The sequence below is a fragment of the Schistocerca americana genome, chromosome 5 (genome assembly GCF_021461395.2).
Source record: "Schistocerca americana isolate TAMUIC-IGC-003095 chromosome 5, iqSchAmer2.1, whole genome shotgun sequence".
Classification (NCBI taxonomy): Eukaryota; Metazoa; Arthropoda; class Insecta; order Orthoptera; family Acrididae; genus Schistocerca; species Schistocerca americana.
In genome coordinates this window covers 133,905,378-133,924,413 of record NC_060123.1, presented here as the reverse complement: position 1 = coordinate 133,924,413, position 19,036 = coordinate 133,905,378, and the positions used below count along the sequence as shown (strand labels likewise).

General features: G+C 37.4%; 1 protein-coding gene across 1 annotated transcript in view; it reads left to right on the top strand.

Moving 5' to 3' along the window:
• LOC124615301 (NFX1-type zinc finger-containing protein 1-like) overlaps positions 1-8,868 on the top strand; it is a 268,918-nt gene extending 260,050 nt beyond the window's left edge. Inside the window, exon 15 of the mRNA XM_047143088.1 lies at positions 6,596-8,868. Within this exon, the coding sequence (XP_046999044.1) occupies positions 6,596-7,293 (698 nt within the window). The 3' untranslated portion in view covers positions 7,294-8,868. The remainder of the gene's footprint in view (positions 1-6,595) is intronic.
• The last annotated feature ends 10,168 nt before the right edge of the window (positions 8,869-19,036 follow it).

Sequence of the window (19,036 nt, the reverse complement as noted above, 5' to 3'; positions counted from 1 at the left end):
CTGTTCTGTCAGTCTATGCGGCACCCAGACACAACTAAGTTTCTTTACTTGCAAGTGATCATGCAGAATTGAACGAATTGCTGGTGCATTTAGCCCCAAGGTATCCTCTATCTGCTTAAAGATTACTCACCTGTCTTCGTCTAGCATTTTCCTTTTAGCACCAATGTTTTCCTCCATAACTGATGATTGTGATCTTCCCATCCTCCCAGCATAACCCAGAGTGAAATTTCATGTTTGGAATTCTCTGTACCTGAATATGGTTGTACAATGTGGATACAGAGTGCAAGGGTCACTTCTTCAAAGCACTAGTCTATGCTTAAACTGTGCGTGAAGTTGTACCGCAAAACTGCCCGAATCTCACTCACGACCATGATGCCATAGCAAGCACTTCGAACTAACCCTGCTAGTTAACAACTGCACCCATAGACTTGGCATAGCAGCTGCAATGTTAGTATGAAGTATTCTCAGAACACAGCAACAATCAGCCACTTATGGCTTATTGTTGTGTCGTATTGCAAAACTTTTGTAGTACCCTTTGTATGGCCTAAAAATGTTAATTCTTGTCTCACAAAATGCGATTTAGAAAGTTTTATTGTTATTCCTTTTTCTTCTAATCAGCTTAAAGTTCACATTAGTAGTTTACAATGATCTTCACAAGAATTAAAATTAGAAGTAAATTGTCTATGCACATTATTAGATCAGGTAATAATTCACTGTTCAAAGACCTGTCTAAAACCTAAATAAAACTGGTACTGGAATGTTTAATCCAAAAGTTAATATCTGAAATTGGTAAGATTTACCTGTGAACAGGAAGGCAGTATTTGATCTGGATTATTTAGCTGAGATAAACAACCTAGCTTTCTCACATTTAGATAAATAACTCTTCTGTAGCTGCAAGTCCATGTATTTCAGTCTCTGAGTGTTCTGGCATTCAAAACCAAGTGAAAGCCTCCCACAGTGTCTAAATAGTCTATCACTAATAGTTAAAGGAACCTAAAACTACATTCTGTAACATCATAGTCGGTCATCTTTTGAATTTATTTTCGAACTGCAGCCCAAAGGCTCGTTGGATGGGGATAAGGTATTAAGAAAAAAGTTTATTGTCCTTTACCTTAAACTTACGTAAGTACTCTTTAATTATAACTGGTTTGTCTGAAACTACATTCTTACACTTTAATAAGATATTGCTTAGTAGAGCCTTTTGTTCTTAAGTCAAAATATTTTATTCTAGAGGTTTTGATACCATATTTTTCAGTAATCCTTGTTCAGCCTGTTCTTGATGATCTGCATCACCATTACCACCAGATGCTACCAGATGAAGACACTTCACTACTTATTACAGATGTTTTAGAACCTGTGACTGTTAATTGAATGTAAATACATAAAATTGCAGCCAGTCACTTTTTTACATAGTTCCATGAACCAGTTTTCGAACCTTTTCAGGGTTTATCCTCAGATGGTTTCCTGGATGTTACATCATTATTTTAGCACAGTGCTGCGTGCTGGCTCTGTGACAAGAAGAGGGAACATGCTTTAATGTTGACTATTGTTTATCTGTCGATATGAATGCAAAATTTAGTCTTGTACTTTTCGATGGCCAGTTGATGCATCACTTAACACACTTTTACACAATCTGTACTCATTTACACTATGACAGTGAAACTTTGCCAGCATCCAGCATGTGCTATACAACTGTTGCTTGTTACAAAGATCTTGCCAAAAAGATATAGCATAGGCCTACTTTGCTCAGAGATGTAGTTTATTCTTGTTTACATGCTTTAAAGTCGTTATAAGGGCAAATATTTTAATCAGACTGTCGATAACATGAGAACACAAAATAAAATAAATAAATAAATAAATTACTACAAGAACAAACTTCAAGTCATCTGATGTCTTATTTCCATTCGTATATTAATGTACGAATTTATGAGCAAATATTATAATCAAGATTGGATTAATATGAATGCTCAGGAATAAAATAGTACAGAATTACAGTATTTGCAGTGAGACTCTGCTTTTTGTATGACCATGACCTTTGTATTTAAATTTAAAACAATAACAAACCTTCAAATGAACTGCTGACTTATTTCCATTATTACATTAAACTGATCTGGAATATTAGTAAGAGTAGCTTTTGTTTATTTTAGCTAAATGTAATATGTATAAAAGTTATAGTGGTTGTAATGAACTGAAGCTGTATTTATGAGCATAGACTTTATTTTTAAAACCAAGAAAAATTTGTGCTCTCATGTTATCGCCAGCACGCAGCATTAAATAATGATGTAACATCCAGGAAACCATTTGAAGATGAACCTGAAAAGGTTCGAAACTGCTTCATGGAATAATAAATGACTACTCAACAAAGTGACTGGTTGCAGTTTTATGCATTTACATGCTTCACTCATTGTCATTCTTCCTTAACCTCCAGTAAATTATTTTGGAAAGGTATATTAGTTGTCCATTTACTTTTCATACAGCCCCTTTTCTGTTAGAATCCAACAAAACTTTGTTATCCATCAACCATTTAAATTAGGAATTACAAGCATTCTTTAGTAGGAAGTATATGTATTAATTGTGAAAGACATTCATCTAAATTGATCTAAATTTGTAAATACTTTGACATGTCCTATATCCATGTCAAAAGAGATCTACGGATGAATAAAGCTACTGCTGCTACTACTACTACTACTACTGCTACACTAACTGAATCTTCCAATTCATGTTTTTTGGTTCCCTTTATTTCCTTTAATTCCACTGACATACATCCCTGTTAGTGGTAGTAGAGTACATGAAAACATTTTTTTCATATGCTACCTGTATGTAAATGAACATCCCCCTTTATTCTAACAATTTTGCCAGCTGTAATAGGTCATACATCTTCCTTTTCATGTTCCCTTCTTTGTTCCTCAAGTATAGATGTATTTGTAGAAGCTCAGAAGTGATTGTAGTTTGAACTCGCCCAGATTTATGTCGCCTGTTAAAAGAAAAAATGTCACATGGAAGCAGGTACATGAATGCAGCAAGGACTTCGAAACCGTAAAAAATAGATTATGAAAAAGCAAATCCTTGTATTATCCAAAGATGTGTCTGCCACTTTGCCTAGCCTCAGACAGCTCATAATATGAAAGTTGTAAATGGAGTAAATTCTGGACATGTGTATGCCTCTACTTGTTCTGTACGAGAACCTAAAGCTCTATTTGCACATTCTAAAGCTTGTCCCTGCTCCAGAAATTGTGTTGTCTTCTTATGATAGATCTGGAAAAAGTCTGGCTGTTGATCTATGTGCATATTCATTGTGTATTTGTTGGATTAAATGGTTGATTTCTAATACGAAATTTGTTATTGACTCTGTTATTTTGTTTCTTAATTTACAGTAATTATTTTCACTTTTGCGTTAAAATTGTGGACAATACTGATTTCCATTCTTATTGTGTGATAGATAGATTTTCCCTTGAGCATAGTCCCCTTGATCCCTTCTACAAAAGTTCATTAGCATTTGTATAGTTGTGATACCATATCTCATTTTGCGACTGTTGAGGTAAACTATGAACTAACCTTCACCAAATGAGTTTTTCTCTGTGTGGCAGTCTTAGTACATTGACCTTGTCAAATTCCATTTTATACACTTCTTATAACTGCACCAACTGCCACTGTGGATCCAACAACTCAAGTTCTGATATTTCTTGTGTGCTTGATGACCAATATTTCATTTTAAATTTTCCCTCAAAGTCATTTCATTAAGTGAATCTTCCGATAGAGCTGTTCCCTCCTACACAGCTTCCCATTCTAGGTAGCTAACAACAAAATCTACCTCTTTTGTGTCAACCCAACTTTCTGGTAGTGATGTTGCAAGTGCTCTTAAAAATATCCAGGGTCAGCGTCCCCTTCTATTTTAAGTTTAGAAAAGTGTACGGGGACTGCAGACATGTACCTGCAAACAAACAAAAATTTATTAAGTAACTCTGTACTTACTTAAGTGGTGATTAAAATGTTATGACTACCCCTTGAAAGTTTCAATATTTCTTGTCTAAATCTTTCTGCTGAAACAAAACATCTTGTTAAATTTTGTGATGATGTAACTACGTAAATCCCTTATAGCCACAATTTACTATATTAATTTTAATGTTGGATCCCCTTTCTGAAGTCTGTGTTTCTTTGTAGCTAAATTTAATTTTGTTTTCATCTTCGGAACCTTTTATTTACAATGTCTTGAACACTCCGTAATATTCATTTTCTTCCCTGTATTCACCCTCATCTAGCACCAGATAGGACAGATCATCCACCTTGTTCTCAATCCCTTTTACGTGTTGTTTATTGTAAATGAATTTCTAAAGGGACATGGTGTTCCTCATTAATCAGCATCTTGAAATCACTTACAGCTTTATAGTCAGTTAATACATAATCATCCCTACCTTCCCAACTTTTGGAATCTAAATACCATACGCAATACCTCCTTCTCAGATGTATGATATATCAGGTTGTGCCGTAATAGCATTTTGTTGGCAAAATCTGTAGTTCCATGTTCACTCACTCCATTTACAACTTCCATTTTATGAGCTGGCTGCAGCTAGGCAAAGTGTCAGGGATGTATTTGGATGATACAATAATTAGCTTTTAAAAAACTATGTTTTATGACTTCAAAGTCCAAATTTGGGTGAGTTCAAACTACAGTCACTTACTGAGCTACAGATACATGTATACTCTACAAACTACTGTATAGTGAATGATAAAGAGTTGTTGCCATTGTACCCATTATCAGGGCTGCTTCTCATTTCTTTCATATATATAGCATGGGAAGAATAATTGCTTAAATGCCTTTGTGCGAGCTGTTACAGAATAATCTTATCGTTGCGATTCCTATGGGACCAAAATGTAGAGGGTTGTAATATATTCTCTTTTTTTAACTTAAAGCTGCTTCTTGAAACTTTGTAAGTAGGCTTACAAAGAATAGTTAGCACCTATCTTCAAGTGTCTTGTCAGTTCAACTTTTCCAGCATCTCCATGACACTCTCCTGTGACTGTTAGTGCTGCCCTTCTTTGTATACATTGATAATGAGAAACACAACCTCTGAATTTCTCACGTGACCTGAAATTAATGGATAGAGGCAGTCAGGTAGGTGCAGTAATATTTAACTTCTGAAAATCATTTGACTCAGTACCACACCAACACTTATCTATGAAAGTATGATTGTCAAGGGCACCATGCAAAATTTGTGCTTGGGTTAAGACGTTCTTGGCAGGTAGGACAAAGCATGTTATCCTGGAAGGAGAGTTACTGACAAAAGTAGAAGTAATGCCTCAAGAATGTGTGGTGAGAGCCTTACTATTCATGCTGTTTGTTAGTGACACACCAGGCAGCATTAATAGTAACTTCTGACACAGTTATCAGTAATGAAGTACTGTCTGAAAAAAAAAAGCTGTACAAATATCTGGTCAGATCTTGATCAGATTTCAAAGTATTTTAAATATTGGCAGTAAACTTTAAGTGTTCAAAAATATATAAATGCGCACTTCACAAAACTAAAACATTTAGTATCATATAACAAGTAATATCAATGAGTCACAATGGAAATCAATTAACCTGTGTGTAACAGTATGTAGAGATATGAAATAGAATGACATTGTCAAGTAGAACTAACAGGGAAGGGTGGCACAGATAGTCAAATAAAATGACATTGTCAAGTAGAACTAACAGGGAAGGGTGGCACAGATAGTCACATGTTTATGTAAGTCTGCAGGCTTCCATGGCCATTGTTATTTTCTTCTAGGTTGCAAGACAGCACCATGTTTCTTCTGCTTAGTTGACATTTAGACCCGTCTGCTGGGACCCTCTTTGGTTTCTTGTGGTTTTCAGGTAACTGTGTATCGGGTTTTACTCACAAGGGAGCATCATGGGAGTATTTACAAAATTTAATTGGCAGACCCTTGAAGATGGGTGACAGTTATCCCACAAAAGCCTATTTAACAAGATATTCTTAAGTGCCCTAGGTACTTCTCCTCTGAGGTCAGTGAAGATGTGACTAGATAAATTGCAGCACGCCTAGAAGTATTTAAATAGTCATTCTTCCCACACTCCATATACGATTGACATGTGAAGAAACTCTTAACATGTTGCCCCATGCTAAGTATCCTCTGTTGTGCACTTCACAGTAGTTTGCAGAGTATGTAATTAGATGTAGATACTATGTTCTGAGTGCACCAAAAATTTTTTTCTGATCACTCATATACAGAGCTTACATTTGCCAGCATTCTGTCTCTTGATACCTTTCTCATTTTAGCAATAATGAAGGATCTATAGAAATAGTATTAAGTGGGTTAACCCTGGATAAAAGACATTAATTTAGTAAATTATGGTAGGAGTAAATATATCAACTCACTGTTTAGTTGGGAAAGTTCACAATCTGTATCGTTATTAGTTACCTTTGATCTTTGTCTGAAAGCTTAGCAACATTTTCAGTCTTGATTATGTGCCTGTCAACAACTCAACATGTAACTGTACTGTGAATTATTACCCTTTCTCCTTCCCTATGTATTTCATAAGTAACTTTCCATCACCATATTTAGACATTAATTTAGTGTGTTTCTGTTGTTTCAGTAATAGGCTCAGCTAAACTGAAACAGCATTTAGATAACCTGAAACAGCAGATGCTGCCAGTCCAAGGACAACGCCGCAATCAGTTGAGTATTATGGATACGGAGTCATTAGAACTGCACATAAAGTTCATGCAAGAAATTGTCATGACCATGAGATATGCATCAGGAGGTCTAGACAGCCACTCCATCACAAAGGTTGAACAACAAGTGCTGTTTCTCATGAATATCATGGAATCCAGGGGCAGATATTTAAGCAATCAAGAGGTTAATGATATTAACTGTGAACTTAACAGGTTCAGTTTGTTCCTACACCTCTGTCGTTTAGAAAGCACAAAAATGTACAAAATGCACTGCAATAATGCTCATGTACAGTATCAGTACGATATAGCTCGAAAAACCGTGTGTTCTGTTAAAAAATTTACAACAGATCAAAGCACCATCTTCAGACAATCATTGGGAAATCTTAACAGGATTCTGAACAATGCTATTGTATTACCTACACAAGAAAGGCAACAGATTGTAAAAGCTTTGAATCTGAAGCAAGGTCACTGGTATAAATGTCCTAATGGCCACATCTATGTGATTACAGAGTGTGGACGAGCAATGCAGGTATCTAGGTGTAATGAATGTGGAGAAAAAATTGGTGGGAGACGACATACCCTGCTTTCATCTAACCAGGTTGCAACAGAGATGAATTGAAATTTTATGCTTTTTTGTTACAGAGTTTTATAGGATACTTAAAAATCCAAAGTTATCCAGCAAAGTGACTGTTCACACTGATACATGTTTAAAATTGTCACAAAACTGGAATTTCATCATTTATTGTATTTTATGAAGTTAGTGATTGCACACTGTTATCAACTGGAGGGTATATGTTTGTGATTAGTTATCATGTGGTTTTTTTCTGATGTGGGTCCCACTGCTCAGTGAATTGCAGGAACCATTGATTTTTTTTCCAGTAATTTATTTTGAATTTGGTCTGTTGATGAGATACTATAGAAAAAAGTATTTGCAATGTAACAAAGTGAAAACAATGTGTGATGTTCATGAATTGGTGTGTATGAATCATAATATATACATAGTTATTATGAATGTCATGACTATAATAGTTTATGATATATGTTTATAATATATGACAACAGTGATGTTGTTAAACAACTGTGCATACATGTAAAATCTTTGAGGCTCTCCTCCGTTTATAGGGTATCATAATCAAATGAGAAAATTGAAATTTACAAAAATGCTTGAAATAAACTTAAGAAAATATATTTGACAGTGGAGTCACATTTCCTATAGTATGCAACTAACTTGGATGTTGCAGTGGAACTCACTTTGTATTGAAGGAGGCATCAGAAAGTAATAGTCCATTACAATGTACCCATTCTGCTAGTTTCTTTGACAAATTCTGGAGGTACATAGCATACGATGTTTTATCCTCAGTGCTGGCTGGGGTGGCCAAGCAGTTCTAGATGCTACAGTCTGGAACTGCGCGACCGCTACGGTCACAGGTTCAAGTCCTGCCTCGGGCATGGGTGTGTGTGATGTCCTTAGGTTAGTTAGGTTTAAGTAGTTCTAAGTTCTACGGGACTGATGACCTCAGAAGTTAAGTCCCATAGTGCTCAGAGCCATTTGAACCATTTTTTATCGTCAGTGGTATGTACAGGATGTTTGTGAAGCTGATAGGGATTTTCTGTTTCATTGAAACAGTAATTTTGTTTCCTGACATTCGTGTTATGATGCCAATATGCTATGCTGCCATCCATATTGTTTTAAGGCAACTAGCTGACCCTTATTTCTGCCATATTTTCAATTTCGAGGTATGTAACTGTTACTTGTGCAGTTTTCTTTGTGTGCGGCTTCATACCCCAAGCCATATTGGCAAATGGAACAGCAAGAATGTCTGTGATTGAAATTTACACTATGTTAGGTGTATGTGCCATTTGTGACAACTGTAGCTTCAATTTTGCACAGCTGAACCTGTTTTTCTCAGAATTTAGCAGTCAGACTATCACTGTTGTTACAAATCATTTTCACAGGTAATATACACCCAATATCACTGAATTATAATAAAATAATAGTCATGTCTCTGGTGTCAGGTCACGTCTAAGCAACTGCTGCACTCCAGACACGTCAAAAATACATTCAATAATTTGTTCCTGTTTGTCAGTTTTGTCTCTGTCTTACTGAAATACAAGTAAAGCAATGTATAACACCTATATTTTTGGTGTAAAATATATGTAAATGTGGTGAAATAAAGTTTGTGAATACTTGTCATTCATTCACTAATTCCTATTGGCATAAAACTCATGCAGATACTGTAATTGTGGATCCATGTGAATATCACAGCAAATGTATAAAGAATGTAATTTTCCACTTATGGTTTTCCCGTTAAACAGTAAATCAAGCATGTGAACCATACTAAAAAAGTTTGAATGTTGATAGCACATTAACAGGCTGATCAAACAGCTCATTGTGACTTGACTTCACACTGAGTGGTTGGTTTGAGATTTAGGTGTATAATGACTAGGTTCTTAGGGCCCAAAAAAGATTTACTTGAAATGAATGTGGTTAAAATATATTGAAATAAAATGGAAAAGTCAATATGCAACAATCATGTGCATGCTGATCATCATGTGACTGTTAAAACCATGTGCCATTTAAGGGTGATTTGACTACAGCTTGCTGTAATGACACCTACCATTCATTCCTTCACAAGATGGAGCTTCTCAGCAACAATGCTAAGGCTTGCAAGTAGATAACACTGCAAACCTAATTAGTTCTCTTCTTGGCTACTTAGCTGATGGAGCTAATAAATTAATTGGTCTTGATTCCCTTGGGTGGTACACATTATTAGACTTATATGTTTAAACTTTTTGCAAAAAGTCCTTCACAAATAGAGAAAAAAAAAAAAACACACACACACACACACACACACACACACACACACACACACACACGACCATTCTCTACTGCCGCTTTGACCAGACACAGTATTCATGGATGTGGGCACGTGTGTGTTTATGAAGAAGACTTTTTTTGACAAAAGCTTAAATGTGTAGCAACCTTTTCAGTGTGCCTGTCTGTGAGTCAATGCCTCATCTATGTGGTTAAGAGCAACATTTCCTTTCCTATCACACACACCCATACAAAACCTTCTGCAAAAATCCAATATGCCAACACTATATACAGGTAATAAAAAAAACACACACACACAAAATTGGCATCATCATGTCAATAACTTGTGCAGGTAAGCTGAACTCTCCAATACCAACGAACAAGTAAATCTGCAAAAAATCTGGTATTGAAAACATCACCTAACCTTTCAGGATACAGTCTTGAAATTGTCATGGTGATTCAAGCTAACATAGAACTTATTGGAATGCACCTTGTCCACTTTCTTTTTTTCTCCCCAGTAGATTTAAAAACGGCTTGGAACTCTTTGATAAGCAGGGTAGAGAGTCCTTTAATTAGTATTAGAATCATTGTCTCCCATCAGATACAAATTTCCTTATGTGAAGGAGAAATGATTGGAAAAGTATATGACTGTGGATCCAGTTGGAATGTTTGAACAATTTGCACTATGAAGAACTTCTTTCTAATTGATAGTGGTGATTCTGCAGATTTGGTACAACCTGAGCACGAAAATTACTCTGCAAATTTTGATGACTAACCTGAAGTCCTGTATCGCACTAGCATTTCATATTCCATATCCCACTATGAAAGGTAAACATCAGGGATCTAGAAGGAATCAGGTTAGGCATTAACAAATTAAAGCACCTGTTAGAATCTGCATTAATAATTAAGATAGTTTAATAGTTACATAGTGTTGATTATAGTGGAAATTGGAAGTTGCTGCTTCCTCAGTAAAATTAATTACCTGCTGTTTATCTCTTTTTTTTTTTTTTCCTACCTAAAAATCTACTTGACCACAGTGATACCGATCATATAACAATAGTTATGAATTGCTATTGAAATAGCAAAACATGAATTTTACTTAAGAGATGAAAAAATTTAGAAATAAAATGGATGAAATCTTTTATAGAGACACAAAATAAGGGTACTGTGCAACTTTATACTTTTAGGTTGTTTCTGGTAGTGAAAATGGTGACAACAGACAGTTGTATAAAGATTAATTATTTGTTTATTAACTAGGTGATGAGAAATGACACACATGTCATTTCAGCAACTTGCAAGTCACTAGTTATCGAACCAGGGAAAGGGAATATACAGTTTAATGTGGAATAGGAACCATGTGTCATTTCTTGTGAATCTTCACATCATCAAGTACTGAAAACTAGGTTCAAGGCAGACAAAAAAATCTGTGGTCCAACTGAATTTGATACTGTGACCTTTCGGTTTCCAAGAATGCACTTTACTGCCATACCAGCTCACCCAACTGGAAACTACTTGCTCCATATACTTCTTGCACTCCTAATATGGTTACTTCATAGTCTTCCTCTCGCCCCCCCCCCCTCACAAAAAAAAAAAAAAAAAAAAAAAAAAAAAAAAAATCACAAGTTCCTTCAGCAGTAATAAAAAATGACACTGCTGAGTTAACAGCTTCCCAGAACAGGTTCATTTACAAAAGTTGCTGTCAGAATAGCTGTGGCACTTCTTAAGGAGAACACATGTAAGTTGTTGTTCTTGCTTTTCATTCTTTCTTTTTACAGCTTGGGTAAGCAACCTTCTCCAAGATTTTTTTCTGCCACTCTTTGTTTAAACAGCGTCTGTAGCAAATAATACTATAACGTACTATATGTCGTTCACTGTAGTTTAACTGGCTGTTGTGTGCAGGTCTCAGATCTGATTCTGCTTCATAAATGTGTATTCCGTGTACAGTTGTATTTTGTTGATGACCCTTCATAGCTGATTATTGATTCTGGATTCTGTATTACCCTACCGTCCATACATTACTGCATTGTTTTTGGCTTTGTTATACTGTAGTAGATTAATTATTTTTGCAGCTCTTCCTGTTCCCATTTAATCACAAGCTACAAATATTTCTCTATGTAGTTAAAAATAAAAGACCTAGTTAATTACCTGAATTTTCCATTGCTCATAATTGAGATATCTGGCAACAATATGGAATATGAATCAATTCTACAATTGAGGCATTGACATGGGGGAGGTAGTAAGTGCCAAAAATTCTCCCCCTTCCGTGGATAAAATAACAGCCAAGGCGATCAGCACAGAGAAAGCTGTTTGTCCAATGACAATTAGAACAGCTTGAAATATTCCTGGTAGATGGCTTCTCTACAGAGCTCACAGTTCAGAGAAGGTAGTAAGTCCACTTTGCACCAACCAAGTTCCCACATTTGTTGCTTGGAAGTGATAGTGAACTACACCTACACAAAGCGGAAAAGGCTACAAAAGTCTAAACTGTTGACAACATCGAATCATGTATGCCCTCCAGCACACCACCCACATGTACCAACATGCAACAAGCTATTTTCATCCCTTCATTAATACATTCCAACATATTTTACTGTCAGCAACTTTAAAATTATAGTTATGCTTTCACCATGGTGATGTAGGACAAAATGTCATGTGCTTGTGGCTTGAGGGCATTGGTGGATGTGGTGGAAATGGTGTCATTTCTTCTGTCTGAAAGTTCTTTCCTCCTGTATCACTGCAAATCAGAATTTTCAGATATGGTATGGTAAAGTTGCAGGCAAGAATAATAATCAAGTAATGTTAATGTTTATGCTTTTATGCCATTGCAAAGAACTATTCCAATTCTGTGGAATTAAAATTCCTGATTTCTGGACATTCATAGATGCCCTGTGACAGGGAATTTGGCATAATTGAAAAGAGAAAAACACAAGTGTAACACTATGGTTCCAGAAGAAGTAGATGAAATGATTCAAAGTGCCAAAGCTTTTAAGCCCTATGAAATATTTAAAATTAAACCAGAAGACTTTATTGACGTTGCTGCTGAAGCTGATAAATGTTTAGTACGAATCTCTCTTCAAATAAGAACTCTCAACTGGATACGAACTTCAAGAGATTATTTTCCAGTTATTTAAAACAAGGCAGTCGTGCAGCCAGCTTGAAATGTGGAAGGAATGTAACATATTCAAAAGGCATCAAGTCATTATCAGCGCCATCACCAGTCTTCAGAGTTTGAAGTCCCAGGGAGAAGAGTTGTTCTCAATGTGGCAAAAAAGAAAGACACTGTCAATGATGCACTTTCTGGACAAAAAGTATCGTGCATCTTGCAGGGAAATTTGTGCGTAGCAAAAGACTTTTGCAAAGGAGCGCTGATGGTGTGAACTTTCTATTCCGATAATGTAGGAACTATGAATTTATCAACCACACTGTGACTAATCGTTAAAATTGATTTTACAGTATGTTGTGTGAGTGGATTTCTTCAATTTGGAAGTATCAGAGTAATCACAAATAGCTTTTTTCCTTCTGCAGAAAAAATTTAATTTTTGTTACGTACTACCTGCCCCTATTTCAACACCTCAATTGTAGTACACTTTCTCAGTGAAAAATATATTGTCATAGCTGTGTTGGGGAAAGAATCAGCTCCATGCACGAACAGAAAGCTTTGAAGAACAAACTGTAGATACTGAAAGGTGTCCAAAGCTGAAGATTAGTTAAGCTGAAATTTGTACGAAGTATGTGACATTGTTCAGAAAGGATTGAGAAAATAATGTTGGTGATGGGGTGATTTTGCTGTTACAAGTAGCATATTGGGGTGGGGGACAGGGGTACCTGCCCCGGGCAGCCATTTCAGGGGGCGCCAAATTCATATTCTTGAAGAAGTAAAAAACTGTTTCACAAAGCGCCTAGCATCCAGCGCACATTGGTCTATCGATATTCATATGATTGTGAAAGCATCCCTGTTGGTTTTTGAGCAATCTGGTTGATTTCTGAATGAATCATAAATTGATTTTTGGATGCGTGCATAGTGTACGTGATGTGTCTGGCAGGGGAATCCCCGTCGCTTCAAGAAATAAAAAACTTTCCTGTTGACAAAAGGGGGCGGGGCTACACAAGATGAGCCGAAAGAGCGAACACTAGTCGCTGTTCGTTTATGTGGTCGATTGGGTGCGCGCATGATTAGCGTTGTTATAATTATTAGCGTAATCCATAGATTCGGATTAGCAGAGAGGAAATAAATGACTAACAGGAAGATTACATATTATCTTCTCGGTGTGTCCAAGAAAATTAAATTTTCATAGAAATTTTTTGCCAGATCGCTACACTGCTAAGCGTAAGTTGTACAGTCTCCGGTTAGCAGCCGCGTAATTTCTATTCTCTGAGTAGCACGAAAATGCGTTGTACGAACACGCAATAACTCCTAGCCGGAGAATAAAGGTGGATTCACACATAGCAGAACGTCACTGTTACATTCATCACGTCAAAATATTCTCCTCTGCGGTTCAAATGGTGGCATTCACACACGCCATCTATGGAGCTTCATCGGCATGTCACACTTCTCGAGAAGAATGTTTCGATGGGCCATAGTGTAGCCTACTTGGCGAGCAGCTGATACATTAAGTACACAGTGTGAACTATACGGAAATATTCCCCACTGACTGCTATTGCGAAAAGATCTTAATATGTGCTGGAAGACACTACTATATTAGTACACTAAAACGGCGCATTCTAGACATATTGTAGCCAAACCATCAGCTTTTGTCAAGATGATGTTGGACGCCAAAATCTTGAATTTCTCTAGGTAATTTTTATTTGTATCTTGCTGAAGAGGTAAAAAAGCTCCTTATAAAGAGTGTTCTCCTTCACAGTCTCGATTTTTTAATATTTTTCGGATCCAGACTTCTTGCTGTCTGTTCCTCATCATCAAGTGTAACAGCAATCATTGCAAAGTGCTTTAAAACATAGTCTAACATATTAGACTGTGTTTAAACTAATTCTGGTACGAAGATGTACCATGAACTGAGAAATAGCGCCTCTGGTGCGTATTCTACGAGGCTGAGTCAAATGAAAACCTTAAATTTTTTTAAAATATTATTTATTGTGCAGAAGTGGTACAAAGCTGTATTACTTTTCAACATAATCTCCCCCACGCTCAATGCAAGTCCTCCAGTGCTTACAAAGTGCATAAATTCCTTTAGAAAAAAATTATTTTGGTAGTCCGCCCAACCGCTCATGTACCGCGTGGCGTACCTCTTCATCAGAACGGAACCTCTTTCCTCCCATTGCGTCTTTGAGTGGTCCAAACATACGGAAATCACCTGGGGCAAGGTCTGGTGAGTATGGTTAATGAGGAAGACACCCAAAATGCAGGCCTGTGATTGCTACAACTGTTGTATTGGCAGTGTAGGCCTTGCATTGTCATGTTGCAAAAGGACAGCTGCTGACAACAATCCACGTCACTTTGATTTGATTGCAGGCCGCAGATGATTTTTTTTAATTTTTTTTTTTAGGTGATCTGGAGACAGTGGTACCTCCAGGCATGTAATGTTCCAAAATGACGCCTTTTTCGTCCCAAAAGAGAGTCACCATAAACTTCCCTGCTGATGGTTCTGTTCGAAACTTCTTTGGTTTTGGCGATGAGAAATGGCACCATTCCTTGCTCGCTCTCTTCGTTTCCGGTTGGTGGAAGTGAACCCAGGTTTCGTACCCAGTAACGATTCTTGCAAGGAAGCCATCACCTCGTTCAAAGCGCCGAGGAAGTTCTTCACAAGCATCAACACGTCATTCTCTCATTTCAGGAGTCAGCTGCTGTGGCGCCTATCTTGCAGACACTTTGTGAAACTGGAGCACATCATGCACAATGTGGTGTGCTGACCCATGACTAATCTGTAAACCTGCAATGTCATTCAGTGTTACTCGGCGGTTTTCCTTCACTATGGCTTCAACTGCTGCAATGTTCTGTGGAGTCGCAACTCGTTGTGCCTGACCTGGACGAGGAGCATCTTGTACTGAACTCACACCATTTGCGAATTTCCTACTACATTCGTAGACTTACTGCTGTGACAAACATGTATCACCGTACTGAACCTTCATTCGTCGATGAATTTCAATAGGTTTCACACCTTCACTACTCAAAAACCAAATAGCAGAACGCTGTTCCTCCCTGGTGCAAGTCGTCAGTGGGACGGCCAACTTTATACTGATACTGCGAGGGTATGTGTGCATCTGCACTATGCTGCCACCTACAGGCCATTCTGCACGCTGTTTGTAGCACACGTACCAACTTACAGGATAACAGTGTGAAATTTGTTATTACAAATTTAAGGTTTTCATTTGACTCGTATGTACGAGCTGTAAAGTCACGACATTCTTTCGACGTTGATGTGCTGTGTAGTGCGAATGCTCAAGAATTCCTCTGACCGTCGACGTTAAAAAACATGATGTTGACCTTCTGGCAAGTGTGAATTCACCTTAAATGGCGGGCTAACTAAACGGTGATTCTGGCAGGATTAGTGAAGTTAACAGGAGAATTTCTTTCTTTCGCTTACGCCATAGGCCCACAGTAATCGCAGGGTCGGCGTGGTTACAACGGATTTGGCAGTGTTAGTGTTAGGGATGGCCGGATGCCCTCCCACCTGCCACCACGTACCCCCCAGGATGGAATCAGTGTACCCCAACCATCTGCATCTAGTGTAAATCGCGAAATAGTGTGGACGTGTTTCAAATATCTGCGACGCATGTAACTGAGGCGGAATGTGGGGACCAGCCCAGTATTCACCTAGTGGGATGTGGAAAACCGCATAAAAACCACATCCAGGCTGGCCGGCATACCGGCCCTCGTCGTTAATTCGATCCGAGGCCGGCGCGCCTACCCGAGTCCAGGAAGCAGCGCGTTAGCACGCTTGGCAACCCTGGCGGGTAGTGAAGTTAACAGGAGAATAAGTTTTGATAATAGCATGAGTAGTTACAGAATTAGCTATGACAAAATTGTTTGTTAGAACGAGGAATGAGAAAAAACCGAGACGTAACACAAATTATATGAAAGAATATGACAATTCCAAAGTTATATAAAAATTTCGTACAGCAGCAACTACTACTACTACTATTATTACTAATACTACTTTTGGATCTCATGCTTGAGAAACTGGAGCATATGAGCACAATGTGAAACTATTTCCTAACATAAAACTCTTTGCTTTTAATAGGTCTACTAGGCAGTTAATACTGATACTTAATGAATTATATTCTATCGTGTTATTTATGTAAATGAGGTAGATAAAAATGACAATTTGTGCCAAAACAATCTCGCTTATTTGGCATGTGCTACGTAACAGAATTGTCGTAATCAAATCGAGACACACACCACTCTTCAGTACTATTCCTAATAACAGTTCCTTTTAGTATAAGACAACGGCGTTTTGATTTTTTGTGTAGCAAAACGTTTGACGAACTTTGATGAGGTAACAGTTTCTTTCACAGAACAGCACGCCGTGTAAAGTTGCAGCAAGAGTAGCTAGAAGAAAATGCTGGGGCCTAGGGATTGAAGAAATGTGTACTGTCTTGCTTGTCTCTTGTCTTTACTGGTTTTATTTTTCCTATATTTAATTTTATGTCAAATAGGCAATAAAGAGTGGAAATTTTCTGCAGAGTTCTTGTTCTCCAGAGTTCTTATTCTCCTGGTCACAAATAATCCCACCTCGTAATAACTGTGAGGTTTTTTATTATAAGGGTGAGTGGGTGGTGGTGGTGGGGGGAGGATGTCAAATCGACCAACTGGCAGTAGGTCAGGTAGACTGCGAGTAGAAGAGACACCACGGCACTTTTTAATTTCAACTGTCCTGAATATATATTTAAAGGCTTCTATTACAAAATACACACATTTGAATTCCGCAGAGCGAAATACAGTGACGTGAGATGGAAGAATGCTGTTTGAAGAAGCGTGGTACTGCACTTTGGTGCACTTAAGACCAAATAACATGTCGTACAGTCCCTCGAACATACTGTTTTATATATCAAACTCTTCAGAAAGATGGGCGCACAAAACGAACATATTTTTGAAAAATCGATTTTTTTGTATTTTTTACGTACTATGCCAAACGCTCTAATGGCCGGGGGGGGGGGGGGGGGGGGGGGCACTGTCAAGTTTTTGCCCCTGTTCGGAAATATCGTGGATCCAGGACTGGTATGGATAGATATTATATTTAGCACCGTAATAAACTTAAAATTGGTTCCTTTTAATAACCTCCCGATTCAGATGATACAGTTGTTGAACAGTTCAAAGACGATTTGAGGCTTATTTTAAATTTCTCAGGCAAACTGGGAGCATTATGGTGAATATGAATTTTAGTGACCCCAAGATCGTTGTAGCAATATTGACCATCGCAACATCCAAATCCACCAAAAATAAACACAAAATATATCTATTTAAAAATACAAATAAAAATTTGCTTGACACCATCCTGACAGTCAGCTCCCATTCTGTCTAACTATAGACCAGATGTGGCTTAAATTCAAAGAAAGTTGTATTATCAGCAGTAAGAGATAGAAGTTACCCCTATGATACACTTAACAGGTCAGAATACTGTTACAGAAGCAATGCAGAAAGCTTGCACGTTTAAAAGAACATAAAATCCACAAGATTGCTGAAGTCCTACAGAAGTTCAGAATTTAGTGTGGATTTCAGTGTGAGATGATTTTAATATAATTTCCACAACGAAAATCCAATCTCAGTACTTGGAAGAAACCCCAAAGAGATTCTGTTCATGTGAAGTACACCAGTGGCAAGACACATCGGTACCTTCACCTCACAGCAGCAATGCGGAGTTACTAAATATGGTTTTCCGAAATTGCTACACCAAATAAGACGAAGTACATGTTCCAGAATTCAAATCAAGAATGACTTCCAACTTAAGTAACTTAGAAACAGATACGCTCAGAAAAACTTAAATCGCTTAAAAAGGCAAGTCATCTGGTCCAGGCTGTATACCAATTAGATTCCTTTAAGAAGATGCAGATATAATAGCTCCATACTTAATAATCATATAAAACCATTTGCTCGCCGAAATTTCTGAACCGAAAGACTGGAAAGTTCTACAGGTCATCCCAGTACTCAAGGAATGAAGTAGGAGTAATCCACTCAATTACAGACTCATACCACTGATATCAATTTGCTGTAGAACTATGGAACATACACTGTGCTGGAACATTATCAATTACTTCGAGGAAAACGATAAGTTGACATACAATCGCCACAGATTCTGAAAATATCATTCTAGTGGTTCACTACTAGCTCTTTATTTTCACAAGGTAATGAATGCTATCAACAGGGGATCTCAAATTGATTCCATATTTATAGCTTTCTGAAACAGTTATGATTCTGTTCCTCACAAGCTGCTTCTAATCAAGTTGCATGCCAGTATTAATTGTGCAACTCGATTCATGATTTCCACTCAGAAATGTCACAGTTCGTAGTAACTCACAGAAAGTCATCAAGTAAAACAGAAATGATATCTGGCGTTCCTTTAAGGAAGTGTTAGAGGCCCTCTGCTGTTTC